Source organism: Plodia interpunctella, chromosome 5, assembly GCF_027563975.2.
Source record: "Plodia interpunctella isolate USDA-ARS_2022_Savannah chromosome 5, ilPloInte3.2, whole genome shotgun sequence".
In the NCBI taxonomy this organism is placed as follows: Eukaryota; Metazoa; Arthropoda; class Insecta; order Lepidoptera; family Pyralidae; genus Plodia; species Plodia interpunctella.
Window position 1 is genome coordinate 244163 of NC_071298.1, and position 20607 is coordinate 264769.

The following is a 20607-nucleotide window of genomic DNA, read 5'->3' on the forward strand; positions in this document are numbered from 1 at the left end:
GATGATTTGTTTTCTCAGAAATACGAATAAATATTCTGATCGTATTCCTCAAACAGTCCTTCAATAAAGACAGCTGTAGTCATCATACAACATATCAACTAATGAATAGCGCCTTAAAACTAGTTCTATTTCTAACATCACATCTCCAAATCAATTATTAAAATTGCATAGTATTTTCTTCATTCATATTTTTTTTTCTTATTTCCAAACATTTAAAAGCGATTACGCACATAGAAAGGAGTGAATGAAAAGCGAAATGTCCAAAGACACTGACCTGCCTGTTATCACAAAAAGTGCGATTAGCCGCTTATTATGACATCAAATACTCCAGAAACTTTCACTCGCTGGTCGCATTATGACAGGCTAGTCATTACGTCGGCGCTGATTTATGGCTGGAATTACTACACAGTTTCCATATATCTAATTGGTGTCTGATTCCCATCAGATATGTGAGTATATAGGATATGTAGGGTAATATCCCAACTTATAATAAATACGAAAGTAAGTATGTTTGTTTGTTACCTCTTCACCATTATCTACTAGACCGATTGTTTTGAAATTTGATACACGGGTAGAAAAAAACATGGAAAAAAAAACATACAGTACTTATTATCCCGAAATTCCCACGGGAGCGAAGCCCCAGGGCGCAGCTAGTAGGTTATAAAGTGGTCCTATTTTACCACTATTATCCTCAAGTGGATATCGTGTGAGGGATAGACGTGGCAGCTGTTCGACAACAATAGAATCCCAAAGAGAGTTGTCAGGAAGAAAGTTGTTGTAATGTTCACGGCGGTGGTGACATGCTAGGTTGAGAGAAAGAGATAAGTGGAGTACCTACATCCCTTAATTATGTATGTCTAGACAATTCAAGATATCACTCGAGAGTTGAGGATGTCTAAGCTTGAATTTGCGTAGAATTATGATCAAAATTCAACATAAGACGTTTTTTTAGGGCTGAGCTTTCCCTATTTCCTCTCAAGGGAAATCAAGAATTTTGTATTTATGTTATTATGTATAGCACTATTTGTTTTATGGTAATTTCCATGTTCCAGTGTTATAACGTCTCTCTCTCTCAGGGTCCATTCAGACGAATGACAACGTGCCGACGCTCAAACAAACGACGCTCAAAAAAACCTTAACACCTTATAATTTTCCTATGTGGTTGGTCTGATGGAAATATAGAAATAGTCTGTCCCAGTCTCTTATGCGACATCCACAAGAGGTTGGAGCAGTCATATTCTGGGATGGAAAGAACATACAACAAATCGCCTCCATTAAATACTAACAATTATACACAAAGCTTACAGTCGCACTGCCGCTATTCTATTAGTAGCGCCACGGTATAATAGAGTAAGTAGTTCTGCTCAGTTTGTTTATATTTTTATACACGTGTAGAGGTTTACGGTTGTATAAACTAGTCTTGATTTAGCCGTCAAGACAAGACAGGGACAAACATGACGGCTTTCACTATAAATAAATAATAAATAAATATATTCGAACAAATCACACAGATTGAGCTAGCCCCAAAGTAAGTTCGAGACTTGTGTTATGGGATACTAACTCAACGATACTATATTTTATAACAAATACATATATATATATATATATATATATATATATATATATATATATATATATATATATATATACAAAAAACCCGGGCCAATCAGAAAAAGATCATTCTCCACCAACTGACCGGGGATCGAACCTGGGACCTCTGGGTTCACTGCCAAGAACATTACCACTGCGCCACCTAGGTCGTCGGTTTCACTGATGCGTAGGTACATAAATGTTAATTAATATCCACGGGTTACTTATTCTGTGTTATTTATTTAATCTTCCTTACTCTGAGAAGATTTCCATATTCTTTATTCTCATTATAAATGCTACAATAATTTTCCGACGACTTTATAAACTACCTTATTGACATTGGCCTGCCAAACAAACTCTCGAACAATATTTAGCGTGAGATTATAAACACTGCTAAAGCCCAACGTCCATTGCGATCGGAACTATGTTAGAGGTATATTTCTAATATTATTTTGGTGGTCTTGGAACAGCTGGAGCGACTCTTGAAAGAAGAATTGTCAACTGGCGAACTATAGCGCAAACTAAGGACAGGAATACTGCTTTGCCAAGAGCGTACGAAAGGGAAGAGTCCTATGTTTTCTCTCGGCAGAACATTCCTGGTCAGGAATTAGGCAGGTAGCTCTAAAAAAAATACCGTCCAGCACAAGAAATTAGGTATATGAAATTGAAGTCTAAAAATATGCAAGTTTCAAATATTGTATGGAAAATAATTCCATTCCTAAGAGGTGCTAACAATCTGCCAGCATAAATAAACAATTTGAATTATCTATGCACGCGTGAGCATTAGTCATTATGGGCTCATTACATTGAGTGACGCGACAGGTGTATTGAGCTGGTTGTGTCGCTAGTACTGGGTTAGGTAAGTACTCACACATCAACAAACACGTAATATTTAAAAAGGGTGAGAGGAGGGTTTCGCACAGAAAAATATGTCCATAAAATAAATCGTCATTTATATTCTTTTATTTTATTAATTCATTCAAATTTTGACATTTTTAATAATGATGTAAATTCGTCCTCCTAATTTTTAATATATTTATAAGACCTATATTTGTTAATTGACGTCCTTGCAGAAAAGGCTGCGGTGAAGATTGTTGCGCCGCTTCTTCTTCACCTGCGCTTTGGAAGTCGGCAGTAGACTTAGTTTAAGTAATTATTTGACGTCAATAAGTGATGTATATCATCCTAAATTGAATAAAGAATTTTGAATTTGAATTTGAACCCACTCTCAGCCGCCACAACTACTTAGTTTTACAACCAATTTTGTCAAAAGATAAAATATTTAAAAGATTAATTTTTGTTTCGCAATTAATATTCCCGTTTTAATTGAAAGCCTTTGGCCTGTGCCAGTAGCACAATCTATATTTTACTTTCAATATTGCGGATTTTTTAGATTCCATGCTATGGATTAGTGTGTGGAAAATGTTAGGCCAAAAACAATCTCACTCTCTCTCTCTCTCTCATATAGAGAAAGAAAGGACTGATTATTCAATTATGAATCTAAAATACAAGAAAATGTAGACTGTAGACAAGAATAAATTATGATGTCCACATAAAATAATATATTTTTATTTTGTCCACAACCTCATCCCAAACCTGACACATTAGATGATGTAAATTTGCAATTAATTGTTTTGTTGTAATGTGTAAATTTACATATAATGATACATGATCATGAATATTAGCTTAGTAGTACTTCATTTGGACTTCAAACCGCGACGCCACCTCTGTACCGTGAACAATTATTTACAGGTAAAAAAGGAATGATGAAATTAAATTATTTCATGTAATAGCAATGATAATCGTATTCAAATGTATTTATTTAATACCTAGATTAGAAGTTTTGGTGTGACCTATTTTAAAGATGTTATTATTAAACAGCGATTTAGGTTGGGGATAGGATCCACTTAAATCACATACCTTATAAACATAAAAATATTTATCCTTGTGACAGTTTCAGTTTCAAGGCGATAAATTGAATCTTTATATGATACTTTTTGTTTTGAGAATATTAATATTTAGCGACCGTAAAATAATATTTCAATTTTATTATCTCTAGAAAATTGTCGAAGCACTAAATAAAAGTTTACAGAAGTGTATCCTACGACTACTTCGTCAAAATATACAAAAGTTCTTTAATCTAACAGGCCAATTGTCTTTTAAATATCTTTAAATTAAAAAACTTGAATATATCCTTTATAACTTTCGCTCTAATAAAGTCAAAAAAGCTACACCAATTAAAACCCCTAAAATTAAAATAATAATTCCAATAACATTTAATAATATATCTTTTATTATAATTACAATCTATATAATAATTATATATTTATGACTTCTACTATAGTCTTCCCACAACTTTTGGTGAGACAATAATTTAAATCGGTACAATGGTTAAAATTTATGGTAGAAAAAATATTTTTGAAGGCAAACACATTAGGCCGCATGTGAAAGTGACCTAAAAATTGTGATTGAATAATAACATCAAAAGGCTAGATCTTATTCTTTTATCACAAAACAAAGCGCAGGAATACCATCGCTCGCCACAAATTGCGCAACATATCAACAATACGCTATCGCACTACGTGCCGGAGCGTTATATTTCGGACAAGCATTGTTTGCGGACAGGTGGTGCTGATTGTGTTGTGTCTGTCTGATTCTATCACATAGCTATAGATATCTGGTTGGCTTGTCTGTATGTCAAACCAATAAGAGTTTTGTACCTGATTTTTTCTTGTGCAACATTCACGCATGTGAAAAAGTATTGAGAGTTTCGGAAAGAGTAATGTTTGTACTATACCAGGTTGATGTGTTGATATGTGTTTCGAATTTCATAAAAATCTGACTATTAGTATGTAGGTATAATTAGGTAGGTGAAGGCTAAATAGAACTTGTGAGCAATTATAATAGAAAGTAGAAAAAAAAGTTATAAAAGCCTCGTTAAGATTTTGATAGGAAAGCTTCTTTTAAGACTGTATAATGGAAGATAGTAACGTAACATTTTGGCGGACACTAAACTAGACAAAAATGTTTTATTTGTAATCATGTCTAATATATGATAATTAATGTTTCCTGTTGTGTATATAAAAAGAGAAAAAAATATATTCTAAAATTTGTATTTTAGAATATATTTTTTTCTCTTTTTATATAAAGCACATAGAAACAAACTACTGTACCTTTTTCCTGTATATAATACAGGAAAAAATTATAGTCAACTCTCTTCTTTAAGGATTCTACCTTTATTAGACCGATATTTTTATTGACGTTAAACTAACATGAATATTCTATTTTAATCCCTTTACAGCCCGTAACTAAAGTCAAGTTTTATTATTCCAGGCTGTCCAGCGAACCGCGCCGACGACATCGCAAGTTGAATTGGATCATTAAAATATTAAATCAAAGCCTGGATCAAGCGGTCTGCGCCCGCGCACGCCGCGCCTCTCCGCGCCACCATTCCTACGCCGCGAGTCGCTATGAACGCACGCGTCGCGCGCCTCTACTCTTTATAAACTCGTTTCGAAAATATTCTTGTATACAGTCGTGAAACTGACAAATAATTTAGTGATTTCTTTTATAATCAGTGCATAAATTGGATGATTTAATATTGTTTTATCAGAGTTTTCTCCAGACGGACAAGTGCATTGAGTAAGTGTGGAGAAGGCTACATTCCAAACCGGTGTCGTTCTTTAATGGACGAGGTGTGTACTACTCTGTGTGTGCTACAGCGAGCGAGGGAAGTGACTGCTGTGTGGTGTTTCAAAACAGTTTCCGTGAACGTACGGCCTCCTTGGAACTGATAACGGATAAATTCACTAAGCAGTTCGCGAGCCAGAATGTAATAAGACGACAAAAAGTGGAGTCTATACAGCGAAACATGGCTCGCGGAACTCTAAGTGAAAACGAGCGCCAGTGCTTAGATACGAGCGCAAAAAGTCAACCGGAGCGTCTGCAAGATGCGGAAAAAACAGGTGACTGCAAAAGTAATGGCCTGCGAGTTCGCTTCCTGGACGAAGAAGGAAAAACTGAGAGAACCGTCAGCACAGATGAAGTTGACTACTCTGTCTCTCGCGTGAAGAAGATTCACATCTTAAAGAACAGGAGCTCGAGTGAAACGAGTATACTACTGAGGAATCCATCGCTAATGAAACGTCATTCCAGCTCTGAAAGACGTTTCAGTGATGGAAATACCGACAATCTGAATAACAACTCATTGAGCGAGAATCTTAATGGAAGACTGTCCATTCTGAAGAGCTCTGACAAGACTGACGACACGGAAACCAAAGATGGAAACCATTTCAAGAAGCACAGCAATGTGTACAGCGTCAACCAGGCAAAAACTTTAACGCCTGAGCGAAAGAAGTCAAATCCTTTGGCGATGCCCAAATTGGTCGGTCATAAAATGCATGAGAATGGTCAGGTCAAGTCTATTTTGCCCGCTGAAGTGAGTCTTGGTGATGGGATTGGTGGTAAAGACTTCACAGCTCGTGCGATTGGACGATTGTCCAGAGGAATCGGGAAGCTATTGAGGAGGACCAACAGCGTGAGGATCAGCGACCCAGATCCTGTCTACAAGGTGGCCTACCTTGGCAACGTGCTCACCGGTTGGGCAAGAGGTGAGTCAACTTTACGATAACTTGATATGATACCATTGATTGTAATAACATTTGTTAATATAATGCTTTCAAATAATTTGAAAAAGAAAATTCAAGGTCAATCAATATTAATTTATAAATAGACACTGAAAATACGATTAATGAGGTGCAGTCATTAAATAAATGTTCATCAATTGTAAAACAATACAGGTAATTTCTCGAGGTTCATTGCGGTTTAGTGAGAGTTTTAATAAAACTCATGTACATAATTACTTTATAGTATGAATAATGATGTATCATAATGATCATTGATGGATTTGCTTAGCTCCTTGTTTTATTTTAATTTATTTATCGAATAACTCTAATACAATAAGACATTGTGTGAAACACGGTGTTATCATTAGTTTTAGGTCACAAAGATAGGCGTGTCACGTTGACCTGAAAGTCAAACAGACAGCTCTTATTTAACAGCCAAGCTCTTATCTTTATCATGAAAATATGTCTGTAGCGTGACATTTTACACTTATATACCTTTTAAACCGATTAAGAAGGTGTCTTATTATTATTAGCTTGTATTTCGCTACGTTAGTTAATACCAATAGTTCTAAGTGTACGTCAAATTTTGGTGTCAGTTTAAGACCCGTTGCGTTAACTCCGGTCTTTTTAAGGATAAGTTTAACCTGTTGGTGAATTCAAATTCAGTTTTATGAGGTAACTTGAGCGTCTTTCAAGACATCTATAATAATCAGGTGACCTAAAAATCAACTATTTATAAAATTGTATTCGATAAATACAGATGTTCGAAAGCATTGGTAGTGATCACTGCACACGAAGCAATCGACGCCAACGAATGATGTCCTAACATGCAATTCGACTTACTTAATCGTTACTTGGCCGATGGAAATTCTTTGACGATTAGTGAGGCGGTCATTAAGAAATCGGCTCGATTATGAAATGTTATAAATTATTTACGAACTAGTATTTCGTTTTACACATAAATCATTTATAGATTCAAGATGTTAATAATTAATTAATATGTATCAAGATAACGAAGATCTTGAAGAATAAATACGAGTATATTTTGTAAGTCGAGTTTATCATTCTATGCGCTTAAAGGCTTTACAATTACATATAATAAATAGATCATCATCATTATCATCGTTTTTCTGCCCTCTGTTGAGTGTAAAACGTTCTTTTTTTGTTTTAAACTTAGTTGTTCAAACTCAATAAGTTTCCATCTGTCGAGACACCCAAAACCTTTAGCAGACGTAAATATAAACAGTTGCTGTTTACATTTCTTATCGATTAAATAACTTTGGAATATTAAGTAACAACCATAAAACTGTAAAGATAACAACGTGTTGACTGTAGATTGATTGGTGATTCTGCTTATTACAGTACTACATGGCTATCAATGTTAAAACTGTATGATAATTTTTGAAAACATACTTTAAAAGTGCGTAATGCTCACGAAAATAAGCAAAATCTTATATATATACTCCGTTCTTTTTCTTGTTTTTTCCAAATCGCCACTGATGCGTGATGTTTAAAGAAAACAATTTGTGTCTATGTGGCCTTAAGGTATTTAGTGATGTAAGAAAAATCTTCTAATAAAATTGATACCACGTTATTTTATCGTTTGGCAAATTGTCTAAAATAATTGGTCTCAATCGTGATTCGTTTTAAACCCAATCATGATAATGTTATCAAAAATTACCTATATAGATATTTATATAATAACGACATCAATTTTAGCGATGTCTATAATTAAATATAATTTGTGAGTATCCAGTACGTGCACTGGACAAATAAATCAAGTTATATGTACTCAAGTCACAGTATAATAAAGAGTACTAACTCAAGTGAACATACTCCAATTTTCAGTAGTGCATATTGAAAATTATTTTAATCTGTAATTTATTTTATCTTTGACCTGTTTCACACGTCAATATCTTTATCTACACGTGTAATTGATGAACTAGAAGTAATGTTATTTCAAAATCGGAACAATCTGGACAATGTCCAGTGCCAGTATCCAGTTTACGAAGAGTCCGATCTGATGCGGCTGTACGTATAATCAACATTCCTTCACCCAAAACTTTCATTTGTTTCTGCAATTTCCCGACTAATGGCCAAACGTACATTGTCGGGGAAATTAGAACAATTTATCTTCCGAATAGTTTCAAGACAAATTCTTGTTGCATTTCTTTTCTTCGGTTTTTATAGCTTCATGTTTATTTCAATTTTTATTTCAAGATTCAACCTTGGCTGAATGATCAATTAAAGTTAGCATAACATTTGAATTGTCATTGCTATTTCTAAGTGAATTTATTTTTTACTTTCATTTAAGTTGATAAACTTGAACCGAGCAAATTCCAAAATGATTGTTAATAATAGTAAATAAAATTAATACCTAACAATACAAAATTAGTGTTTAATTAGCAGGTCAATTGCTGTCAGAAGATAGTGCGGAAAATTTATGGTCTCAGGTCAATGAGAGCGATCCTTGGTCTCATGAATATTAACTATGGAAAACTAGGCGTTTATCGTTCAAGTGATCTTCGAACTTGCGACCTGTTCGCAGTTATTTGAATATAAACACAGACATAACATTAAATCATTATGTTGTTTAAAAGCAGGCAATTAATGACGTTGTTAATAAAGAAGTGTTCAATGCTGTTTTGTTGATCGGAATAGACGAGGTAAACGTGTGCGGTTTAACACGTTTACATTTTATAGTTTTTATCAAAATCACTATTCCTGGTTAATGTAAATAAAAGTTGAAAGGTTACTTACGTACAATCAACCGCATAATTAAGTTACCTTAATAAAAACGGTGATTCCTGACAGGTCTGAAGACCATTTTTGTGATATTTTCAAAATCATTTTTGGCGTTTTTTTTTATCATTCAAATCTATCAACGTGTCATACTTAAATAAGGTACTCTTAACGTTATCTTAACCTAAAAACATTTATCTAGAAAATTAAAAAAAAAAGCCGTAAACATCTGAGTAAACCGCAAATTCCCAAGGAGTCTCCAATGTAATAAGCAATTTATTCTGAATTGATGTCACGCCGGGGTCAGCCGAGAGTGAAAGTCAGATCTCAGTGAGGCTGTGACGGAATCCTGAAGCACTTTTACTTCATGCCTCGGGCTGCCGATCTAACATGTAAACAAAATCGAGATGTTGCGGCACGTGTTCTAATCAACCTGATGTTAGATATACAGAAACAACTGAATCAACTGAGAAACCTAATCCTAGTTATCAAGTAAGTCAGGCGTACAATAATTAAATTGAGTTATTTACATCGAAACTCACAGCTCTAAGCAGCTCAAGCTGTTGATTGTGTTGTCTCTAATTTAATTACCTTTACATACATTAAAGTGACTTTGAGACACTTTGCATAATTTCGAAAAAATACCTAATTATTTCCACATGACTTGAAGTTTGATTATTTACCTAAATTCACTGCAGTTTAAATTAAAAATACGTGACTCGCTACTATTTTACACTACTGAGCCAAATTTTCGCGTTCGATTAATTCTTTTTTTGCAAACAAAATGTTGACCTTCAAGTGGTTTTGACGCACAACGATTAAGCAAGCAATCTCGATTATTAAACTAAGAATAAATTGACGTTACAATCTAAGTACAATAATGGTTTTAATCCTCAAGCAGCTTGCTGTATTAGCCTTGATCTTAGCGTTGTGTGCTTTGTCTCCGCGTCAGCGATGATCCACATCATAAATATACTAACCACAATCGACATAGTTTAGGCGGTACATGAATCTGCGGGCAAAGCGCAGCAAAAGTTCAAATTATTTTCACAATGAATGCAATAAATCAATTTATTTACGTGTAAAACTCAAAAATGCAAGTAAGAAATCAAAAGTACAGAAATCTTACAACACTTGGGAATTAAAATTGCGATCAATTGTTGATTTAGATCATGGTTATATATTATAAACATAAATTATGAATTTGTTCATTTGCTAAAATAATATAGGTACCATTTGTTGTTCATGTACAATTTGAAATACTTTCTATGAATTACTTTAGTTTTTTGTTGTGTTTAACTAAGTGGCTGACTTGTGAGACTTTAAATTGTAGTCACATGTTGTGGAGTAGATTTTTCTGCTACCTTTTGACGCAAAACCTTTGTGGATTACAACGAGATGAGTAGGACTTCAAACAGTTTCTAGCCTATTTATAGGCATCATTAAATTTAACCATTGGTTGGGCTGTATTTGGTTGCTCACATGTCAGGAACATGGGTGACGAATGTGTAATGAATTCCAAGGAAACTCGTCTGGCGTCATAAACTAAGACATAAAATCTTGCAAATTCTAAGCATGACGTTAACATTCTCATTACGCGAAAGTATTTGTTGAAAAATGCATACCTGCCTTAATGAATTAGTAAAATAAATAAAGATTGAAGTAAACTGATCAATGGAAATGGAATTATGCTTATATGAAAAACACCGAATTGGTAACCATATACATGATGAAGATTTATATCATCATGATAATTCCGTAGTTATCGCAATAAATTATTATGCAAAATTCAATAGCAAATAATTGTACTATACTTTTTAAAATATATACTTAATACTATGGTATTCGTAAAATCTTAAAACAAATCTTAACAAATCGCTAAAAATATCGAAGTAAAACATATAAAAAACATAGTAAAGTACACACAAAATTTTACATGTCTTCGTTCAACCTCACCTGTGTGAATCCCCTCGGACGGAAGCGCGCTTGTTGATCAAGATCTTCCGTCTCTTTCACACGCACCTCTCTTTCGCGGTCACATTCCCGGCATTGTCTGCCGGGCCCCACAGCCACGGCAGTGCCAGGTCTGGACCTTTACAAAACGTCCAGATTTAGCCCACTCCCACCATTAGCGTCAATGTTTGAAACACACGCAACGAGTCTCTCGTTTTGAAATGTGAATTTGAAGCTGATGAATTAATAATGTTCTCAGTTTTCAGACTAAATTGTATATTGTTAAAGAAGAAATAAATGAAATTATAAGAGTGTTCCGTGTACGATGATTCTCATTGTATAAACGAAATGTAAATTTAATGAGAATAAAAATGTATCGTTAATCTCAACGCTAACGATGAGCCGTAGTAAGTACTTATGAAAAATAACAATTAGTAGACAGTACTTGAACTTGAGTGCTTATGACTACGTGATTACCTTTTAACCGCTTAATTATCACAGCTCCGCGCAAGTGGGATGGACTGAATGATATAATATTGAAGATAGGATCTTTCAGGCCAGTTTAGCCGGGCATTTTCCCTTGTCTGATCACCAATATATTGACTCTGTCGATCTTTCTTCCAGTGTCCATGGCGTCCGTTTCACCAGATCCGTCTTCCTAGAAAAAACCGAACCGAAGAAGCGGCCTGTACATTTGTCATTATGAATTTTTGTATTAATATTCGCTATGCGTTCATAGTTCATGACGGATTCCGAACGCCAATAAACACATAGTAATCCTGTTTATTTTCAATCGATGCTATGTTGTTTAGCATTTTAAACTAAAATCGGACATTTTTGTCATGTTACGTGTTATAACATTGTTGCACGCGTAGGAAACGTGGATCGAATAAACAATATTACAAACAATAATTTTATTAAATGCTGGTTGTTAAATTTTATCTCCGAGACAGTGGATGCAGTGGAATTAATTTGAAATGCTTTTTACCTATAAACAATTATTTTATAATTGGCATTAAGGTAGTGACGGTTATTTTATTGATCGTAAAATTATATTATGTCACGTCACCATTAGCACCACCTAGAACATTCTTATATAATCAATTTGTGTTATACTCATTACCAATGTATATTGCGTCGCAAAATACTCTTTTCTTGTTTTCCTGAGAAATAAAGCTTTGAGTTCTTCAATTTACTGTGTGAAAGTAATTCACAATTCTATCAAGTTTGGTCTCGACTGTTCCATAATAAACTCTGAGGCATGGTGAATAAAATTTTCAAATTAAGGTAAAGAAGAGCATAATATAGTAGTTTATATCAAAATTAAATTTGCAATAGCTGAATTGACTTATAAAATCGAGAACATGTCCATCTCACTAGCGTTAACCCGGTCCCTATCTGCGTCGGAGCCCAGCAAAGATTTTGTTGTTGAAAATATTGAAAACATCTGACTTTTGCTTTGGACTTAAAATTTTTAAATCCGTTTCTATTAAATCTTCACTCCCAAGTGGAGTATCGTTCATGGTATTGATTCCAGATCGAATATTAACTAAAGTAGCTTTCATAACGTAATTATAGGTGTGTGCCCATCGAAACGGAACCGCGTACGGTCAGCATATCAACTTACCCAAATAATTTTCGCCGTTACTACCTCCGTTTAAGTTCATACAGCATAATTTAACATACGGTGTCGACTGTACGATCTACATAATTTTAGTTTAGTCAAAATCCATTGCGAATTCGGCGAACTATTGAAGTACCATTGAAGTAGAGTAACTTGGTGTGTCAACTGTACTTCCCAAAAGTGAAAAAAGAAACGATCGCAAAACTTTATACGGAGCCGTCGAAATTGGCCAAATGAGCTGGTTCTGAAAGTTGATTTAAGTTTTTTTGTTGATATAATTTGTGAAGAGACGTGATTTGCGTATTTTTGTATCAACAAATATCGACAGGTTTCCATCCTACTAATATTATTATGAAACAAAAAAGTTTGTAATTTAGATGTTTGTTGATATTTCACGTCATATGCATGACGGATTAGGATGAAATCTATTTTATCCTAAAATTCATCTGGAAGTGTAACTGACGTAACTAGTGCAGTCATAATATATATAGTTTGTGAAAAATATGTCTCAAAATGGGGAGATAAAAGCAAGTGAGGACCGAAATTAAAGTTTGAGCTTATCTGACTGTTAAAACGTTACGATAAATATATTGCGAAATTAAATGTTTGTACAACAATAAATCTTATCTAAAAGATATGATAAATGTAATATAATAAAAAAGCGTCTCAATAATTCTTAATTGAATAACGTTAAATATATACTAAATAAAATATTTCGAATAGATGATAAAACATTATACACGCACAATATTGGTTGGGTTTCCTAGACAAACATCTTAGCTAGCTATAGCTATATATTTGGTGATCTTATCTCTTCTCGTATAGCTGAGGTATCAACATACTCCCTTATATTAAAGATTTAAAAAGGTAACTTTAATCTTTATTGTGCGGTAGTATTGTTTTTGATACCGCGTGCTTCGTGTAAACGATTCACCAAATATACAGCTGCTAAATTTAAAAATTAAATATCCTCCAGCCAGACTACATATTATATAACTTTATAGAGATGCAGGAAAAAAACAATTTCTGATTGCAGTGCCTTAATTCCGTATTCTATGATTTTACGAAAGAAATAAATATCGTTCTGGTGATAAATAATGCATGCATTTTAAATAGTGCGCCTCTGTGCTTTATCTCGTTTACCTAATGACTGACAGATCACGTGTATTTCGAACTCTATAGTAACAATTGTAAATAGCGTAAATGTTTTCTACACTGGGACATCTATATTTTAACGCTTCCGGACAAACTGATACTGAACTATCAAATATTCTGTTATGACTTTTTCCTTTTCTTATTTTCTTACAGGTCAATGTCCTATCGTTAATTTAGGTTTTCATAAAAATTCTACTCAGTCAATGAAAAGTTCATCGGACGATAACGAAATGCTTTCAATTTAAAGAGTTATATTCCGTTTCAGACTTCATAAGATTACTTTCTGTAATTACACCATTGGTGCAAGTTCTCCTCGTATTTTTCCAATCAAGTCGAAGTAGCTTAATATAAACGCAGAATTATTTTGGAATTTTAGCAACTTCTATTGTTTGTTATGTACATAGAAACTAAATTGCTTGGCATACCACCACGTCCGTTGACTCCACACGTGGCTTTATTTTGAAACTCTCTATTTATTACAACAATTAAATTTCGCTTTCAAAACTATCTCATTTCATTTCAAAGGCGCTCAAGGCGAGCGCATTGCCTTGAAATTCGAGTAATTATTTGCTTTTTTTTTGTGTAGTCGTTAGCATTTGGAATTCTGATTAGGAAAGCGATATCCGAAACGCGGTGTTATGGTTATTTTTTCTATTTTTGCGTCAAACCGAGTGTTTGCGGCTGCAGTGTTCAACACCGTGTCGTCGACATCTTACATGATTTCATGAAACGATAGGTAAACAAGAGTTAAGTAAGTTATTCATCACACTATTGTTAGACCATTGTTATATGATATTTTATTTTTAGTCAGCCATCTCTTTCTTTTTTATGACTTGTTCTATAGTACACTCTCTGTTAGAAAATGATGATAATCATTGACGTAAATTAAGACTCTTTTTGATTATGATGAATTGTGGTCCTGTACTACGTCTACTTTAGAAATTTGAATAGAAGTCACAACCAAAGTTATAACGATTTAAACGTAAATTTACTAGACTTAATTCTTCTAACTTGTGTCTAACTTAGCTTAAGAACATTTCCTGTAATTCCCTAGCGAGCGAGCGAGCGAGCGATAAAATGTATAAAAGCTTACCAACCGCGGTACAAATCTCGACAATCTGGTGTGATTTTCATACAAACTTTCAGCATATGTTTACCATTAGAGCTTAGCTTCAAAATCGGTTTAGCTGCGAAACCGTAATAGACTTTGTATTATAATATTAATATGAAAGTGCATACCTACTTATGGTTATCTAAAAATGTTCTTACCCATGTAAGATTACAATTATAACAGCAATAAATTCCCGTGATTTCAACCACATCGTTTTGTTTTCGATAAAGCGTGAAAGGAATTTTGATGGATCTAAAATAGTACAAGTTGGTAACAGTTTGCATCGGCCAGTGTCAACAAACCCATTACCCTATCAGTTCGGGTGCGTCGGGTATAAGTTACACACAGAATATCGAATTATCCTCATACGTGGCTCTTCTGTACTTGCATTGACCTCTAACAAATGCCGAGCTAAATTGAACACTTATGCATAAGTAATAATACTTAATTTAGCTTAAGATAGCTATCGACACAAATTCTTCAAAATTCATTATTTTTTCTATTTAAATTATTTTATATATTGTCACTACTGACGTCTTCGTCAAGAAGTGGCGCAGCAAACTTAAAAAACGGAGCCTTTTCTCTTTGAATAAAACTTGAATTCATCTTGTTTTTTTTTTTGTACGAAATGTGACGGGATAGCTTCTATTCTACTATTAATCGGAATATAATATAATTAACAGATATTGCTAAAATCTGATTGTTTTTGATATGAACTGTAGTTTCTGAAAAAACATTCCTCTTTACAATACAAAAGTATTAAGGTACTCGTATATATGAAAAATATTCATATGATTTTTAGATCATGTAATTTGTATTTCTTATGTAATAAACCTTTAACAAAAAAAAACGTTTCCCTCTTTTGCAGCTGAGAGTTAGCACCTGAGTTGCTTACTCAGCTGCATAGCGTCAAATCTCTGGGTCCGCTGTACTAATTGTTTCTTTTCTCTTCTCGAATTTTAAGTGATCTGTTAATAAAACGTGACTATTGCTTCAAGTAACATCCTAATGCGATTGCACACATTGAAATCTCAACCGAAGAAAGTCAAGATGGGTATCACTGGTTTCCGAGCCGCGCACGAGCATACATACATACATGCAACGCCACGCTCCGCTGCCCTGGGAAAGTGGCCTGAAGGTCGGCCTATCACAAGCCATTTTAGCCGGTATCTCCTAGAATATACAGGCTCATTTGGCTTGGAGAAACGCTAATTATATAATGATTTGTTTCTGATGGGATGAAATTAATTAAACTATATTAAGGGGTCGACTGACTGATATTTGATAATGTTAAGGCTTAATTTGTCTCGGAATACTCGATTAATTAATACCCACTACTAAGTTTAAACATCAAAACTCTCCTATTGCTTTGTGAGGAGGGATTAGAAGATTTAGGAAATAAATTTGTTTGTAACTTTTTACCTACTTAAGGTGCGTGAAGCTACCACCTGGCCACCATGGAGTTCATCGCTCCAATAAAATTAAACACATTCCGAGTAAATGTCATGTGTGTGTCTATTATGGTTTCAAAGGTAAAGCTCTCTGTCGGATCCACGGACAGCGGAGGCAATTAACAGGGTTCCTTTTCACCCTGCGGGTACTATTATTAGTTAGGTAGTATTAACAATTTGACAATCACATCAATGCTTTTATAATTCTCATTTAGATTGTAATTTATGGTATAATATCGACACTATTTACATTGATCAACAATCAAGCATCAACCCTGTTTTTTACGAACTGTCACGTTATAATAATTTATCGTGCTAATTAAAATTTTCAGTAGATTTTTTTAAGTATTAACTGACTGATACAAACGTATTTTCACGTAGGTTTATCGTCATAAATCAATATGTTATAATCTTCAGATTTAGATATCTATACAAAAGTATATGATTAATTACTTAAATTTATCTTCTAATGTTTAAGATTATATGACATGGAAAAAATGGCAAATTACATAATAGTACCTAATATTAAGCATCAATTGGAGCATGATAGATTGAAAAGAGAGGCAAACACTACGTTGTTCTCCTCTCTTTTACAACGGTGCTGGGTTTGAAATTGAATGAAAGGTTTGAAAAGATGGGAAGAGATCAAAATAAAGAGGGATAAAATACATTCTGTTTCATATGACTTACGAGAAAGTGGCGCAGTTGATACAGCCAGGGAAAAGCGGAGGATGCTGACACGCTGTACCGGCTGCACGAGCGGCGTAAGGTTAGGCGAATCACGCTTAAAATATCATCAGCACGAATTTTTCCCACAACTTGTCTTTAGTTTGAAGACTAGTTATAAAAACTTTGAATGGAGCAACAAAAACCTACTTCAGATTCGTAAAAAAAAAACAGTACCTATTATCTTCAAAACCGTCGGCTGAGATGTGTCTGTCAACGTGTTTCCCTGAACCATATCATTTTCTGAAACAATACATCTTCATGACAGCATTTACAGTTTTTACCATGACTTGGTGTGACGTGTCCTCTTCACCTGACTTCATTGCTCTGTCTTCGTTGTGCGGTTTTGGCACCAGTCGAAGCTGTTTTCTAGGTACTTGTATTAATATCTAATTTTATCCAATGATGAAATACGTCCAGTAGATACTATATATGCCCGCAATAGTGACAAACTCAGTCATATACCACATAAGACAGCAATGTTTGGTGCAAGTGTTTTACGCATGAGTACTAAGATATTTAATAAGATACCCAAAGATATAAAAAACTTCAATAAAAATATGTTTAAAAATAAATTATTCGATTGGTTGTATGAAAAATGATATTACTCTGTTACCTACAGATTTGCTAAATGACATATAAATTTAAACTACCAGCATCATTAGTATTTGACATTTTTTTCTTTCTGTGACTTACTGAATTATTAACATAACATTAGACATAAATAATATTGAATGAATTTTTAATATGGTGGTTGGTACCTATGCTATGTTTTTGTTTTCTTTTTATATATATATCTCTATAATTACTATGTATTTTCACTATTTTATTCAATGTAATTTTGCATACCTCTTGCAAGAGGTAAAATGTATAAGGGACATATTATTATGATCTAAATCTTTTGTACCTACATTTTTGTGCATGCTAAATGAATTGATTTATTGATTGATTTTGAATGTGAATTTGTGAAAGTTCCAAACTTGCGCATTTATATATTTGGATGACTTGTTAGAAATAACTTACAATTATAATTCGGTAATATCTCTAATAGTTTAATGTCGCCTATTAAGATGTAGTAATAGTAAAAATTAATGATAATTAATAAACATTGGTCTGGGAAGTAATTTCTGTGAAGCGTTCAAGGTTCGTTATGACTTGTGACATCGACATTTAATGGAATACAATACACGAATACCCAATGAAACGTTACAAAAACACAGAAAAGCTGATTAAATATTTAACTGTCAATATTTTAAGAATTACAATTCATTAATGTGGTTATGTAAGGTGTTATTACGTCTTGTTTACCTTCCGGCCGGTGGGTCGATAGCAGTAGGGAAATAAATAAGGCAGCTCTCAAAATGATCCTTGAAAATATTATATAACACTCATTTTCCAGTCCTAAGAACAAAACAGGTGAATTATTCAGTTATTAATTCAGTATTTCTATCTTCAGTTAACAAAATTTGAATATTAATTACTTCCTTATATTCTATAGATATCTGAAGAATATTACATATATACGTCTAGCATATAAATTATGCAAGAATTATGTGGTACATCGTGATTCGTGACCAAATTATCAATCATGAAGAGCTTACGTCACAAATTTACATGCTGACATCGTATACAAAAACAATGTAGCACTTGCGTACAACCATATCTATAAATCAGGACGTCAAATCTTGTATTATTGATCAACAGATTATAAAAGTCTATCAAAGGAAAGGAAACTCGTATAGTGTTGGGTAGGACCAGCCAGTAACTTGTCATATAGCAACGTCTCATAAGCCCACTTTGCGAGTTTCTCTACTCTTGACTCTTGATTGAAAATGACGTATAAACTTATCGTCAATGAAATATTGTTTATAATATGTATGTTCTTCGAATTCCTATTCCTATTCGGATCTGATTTTTCGTCCCATAAAATTTTATTTTTTGTCGGAAATGCCCAATATTTCAATAATTATCTCTGTATTAATGGAAAAAATATAAATTAAAAACATTTCAATAATAGGTATCCAAAAATAATTTCTTGTGATATTCTAACAACGTTGATTTTTATATACTTAAGTGCTATTTAACTTTTATGCTTCTTTAATATATAGTAGGTACTAATCAGAAAATTCCAGCAATCGATTTTTTTTATATGTATATAACTCGTGCTAGCAAGTTTGCAGATCCATAAAGAGACATTATGGATGTTGCATCTCTGCTTCGCCTGCTGTGCCCAACTGTGGTCCAAAAATGGCCAATTATGGAATCAATATGGCCAATATTCGCCCACTCGAGCACAGACAACTTTTACGACCAAACCAATCGACGACCTTGCTCATTTTAAATTTAACGAAGTTATTTACATACATTGGTAACGTTTGCACGCTTTTACATATAATATTCTTTCTTTATTTTTTCATTTAATGTTAATATACGTTTTTAATATAATGTCAAGACTAACAATGTAGTCTTGTCAAAAAAGTGTTGTTAATGATATTATGGAAAAAGCACCATATTAACGTAAATTATGAGGTTTTGTTCGTAATAATTAACAAAAATATGTTACATTATATTGAACACACTACTTGTTATGCTTCCCGTTCATCTGTGACTGCACATTTGTTGCAAATTTAATGTGATAAAAGACCTACCTTTTTTAAAACATAATATTCTGAATTTAAGTTAAATCCGACATTAAATTTCCTTGATTCTTTATGCAATTAAAAAAAAAAATCTTGAGAGAGACAGAGCACCGAAGAGGGCGGACTCGATTGTTGTGATGTTTTGAATATTGAAAACATGGAGTATAACCCATACATACGATAAAATGTATATACAGTATAACCAGCAAAACCAGCTATATTCCACTGACTAATATTCGACTGAGTAACCGCTGTCCATCTGACAATAATTACCTTAAAGCCAGACATTTTTCGAAATCTCGACCGGCGTCAATTAGATAAGTCAATTAAGGTCATTTTCCGAGGCCGAAGCCCACAATATTTACATGCGCACTTAGCTCAACTTTCTACATATTTAATATTTATTTGTAGGCTTTTACGCTCTTTCCTTTATATGTTTGTGGCACAACGGTGACATATCTTACTTTTATTATTGCGGAGGTACACTTGTATAAATAAATATATTAGGATAAATCACACAGATTGAGCTAGCTCCAAAGTAAGTTCGAGACTTGTGTTATGGGATACTAACTCAACGATACTATATTTTATGACAAATACACATATAGATAAATATCCAAGACCCGGGCCAATCAGAAAAAGATCATTTTCTATCATGACCCGACCGGGGATCGAACCCGGGACCTCTCGGTTCAGAGGCAAGCACTTTACCACTGCGCCACCGAAGTCGTCATAGTGTATGTAGCGCACGCGCCTGATACTATCACAAAGACTTCACAGCAATACTTATCTATTCTTTGTATCTTAAGCTATTATATATTTGTAATATTGTTCTTAATAATATCTCCAAATACATTAGCAAATATTCAAAATTTCTAAAATCATGATGGCATTTGGGTGTTTTGCGTTGAGTTTAGCGGTCAATAAGCAAAACCGGTGTCCGCTTCCATCTGGCTCCAACCGGTTAGAACCGAACCCTTGGCGTTCGTCG

At 33.7% G+C, this 20607-nt stretch overlaps 1 protein-coding gene across 1 annotated transcript in view; it reads left to right on the top strand.

The window, feature by feature from the left end:
- LOC128669759 (uncharacterized protein) overlaps positions 1–20607 on the top strand; it is a 77803-nt gene that overhangs the window by 16443 nt on the left and 40753 nt on the right. Inside the window, exon 2 of the mRNA XM_053744840.2 lies at positions 4924–6200. Coding sequence (XP_053600815.1) covers positions 5462–6200 — 739 coding nt within the window. The 5' untranslated portion in view covers positions 4924–5461. The remainder of the gene's footprint in view (positions 1–4923; positions 6201–20607) is intronic.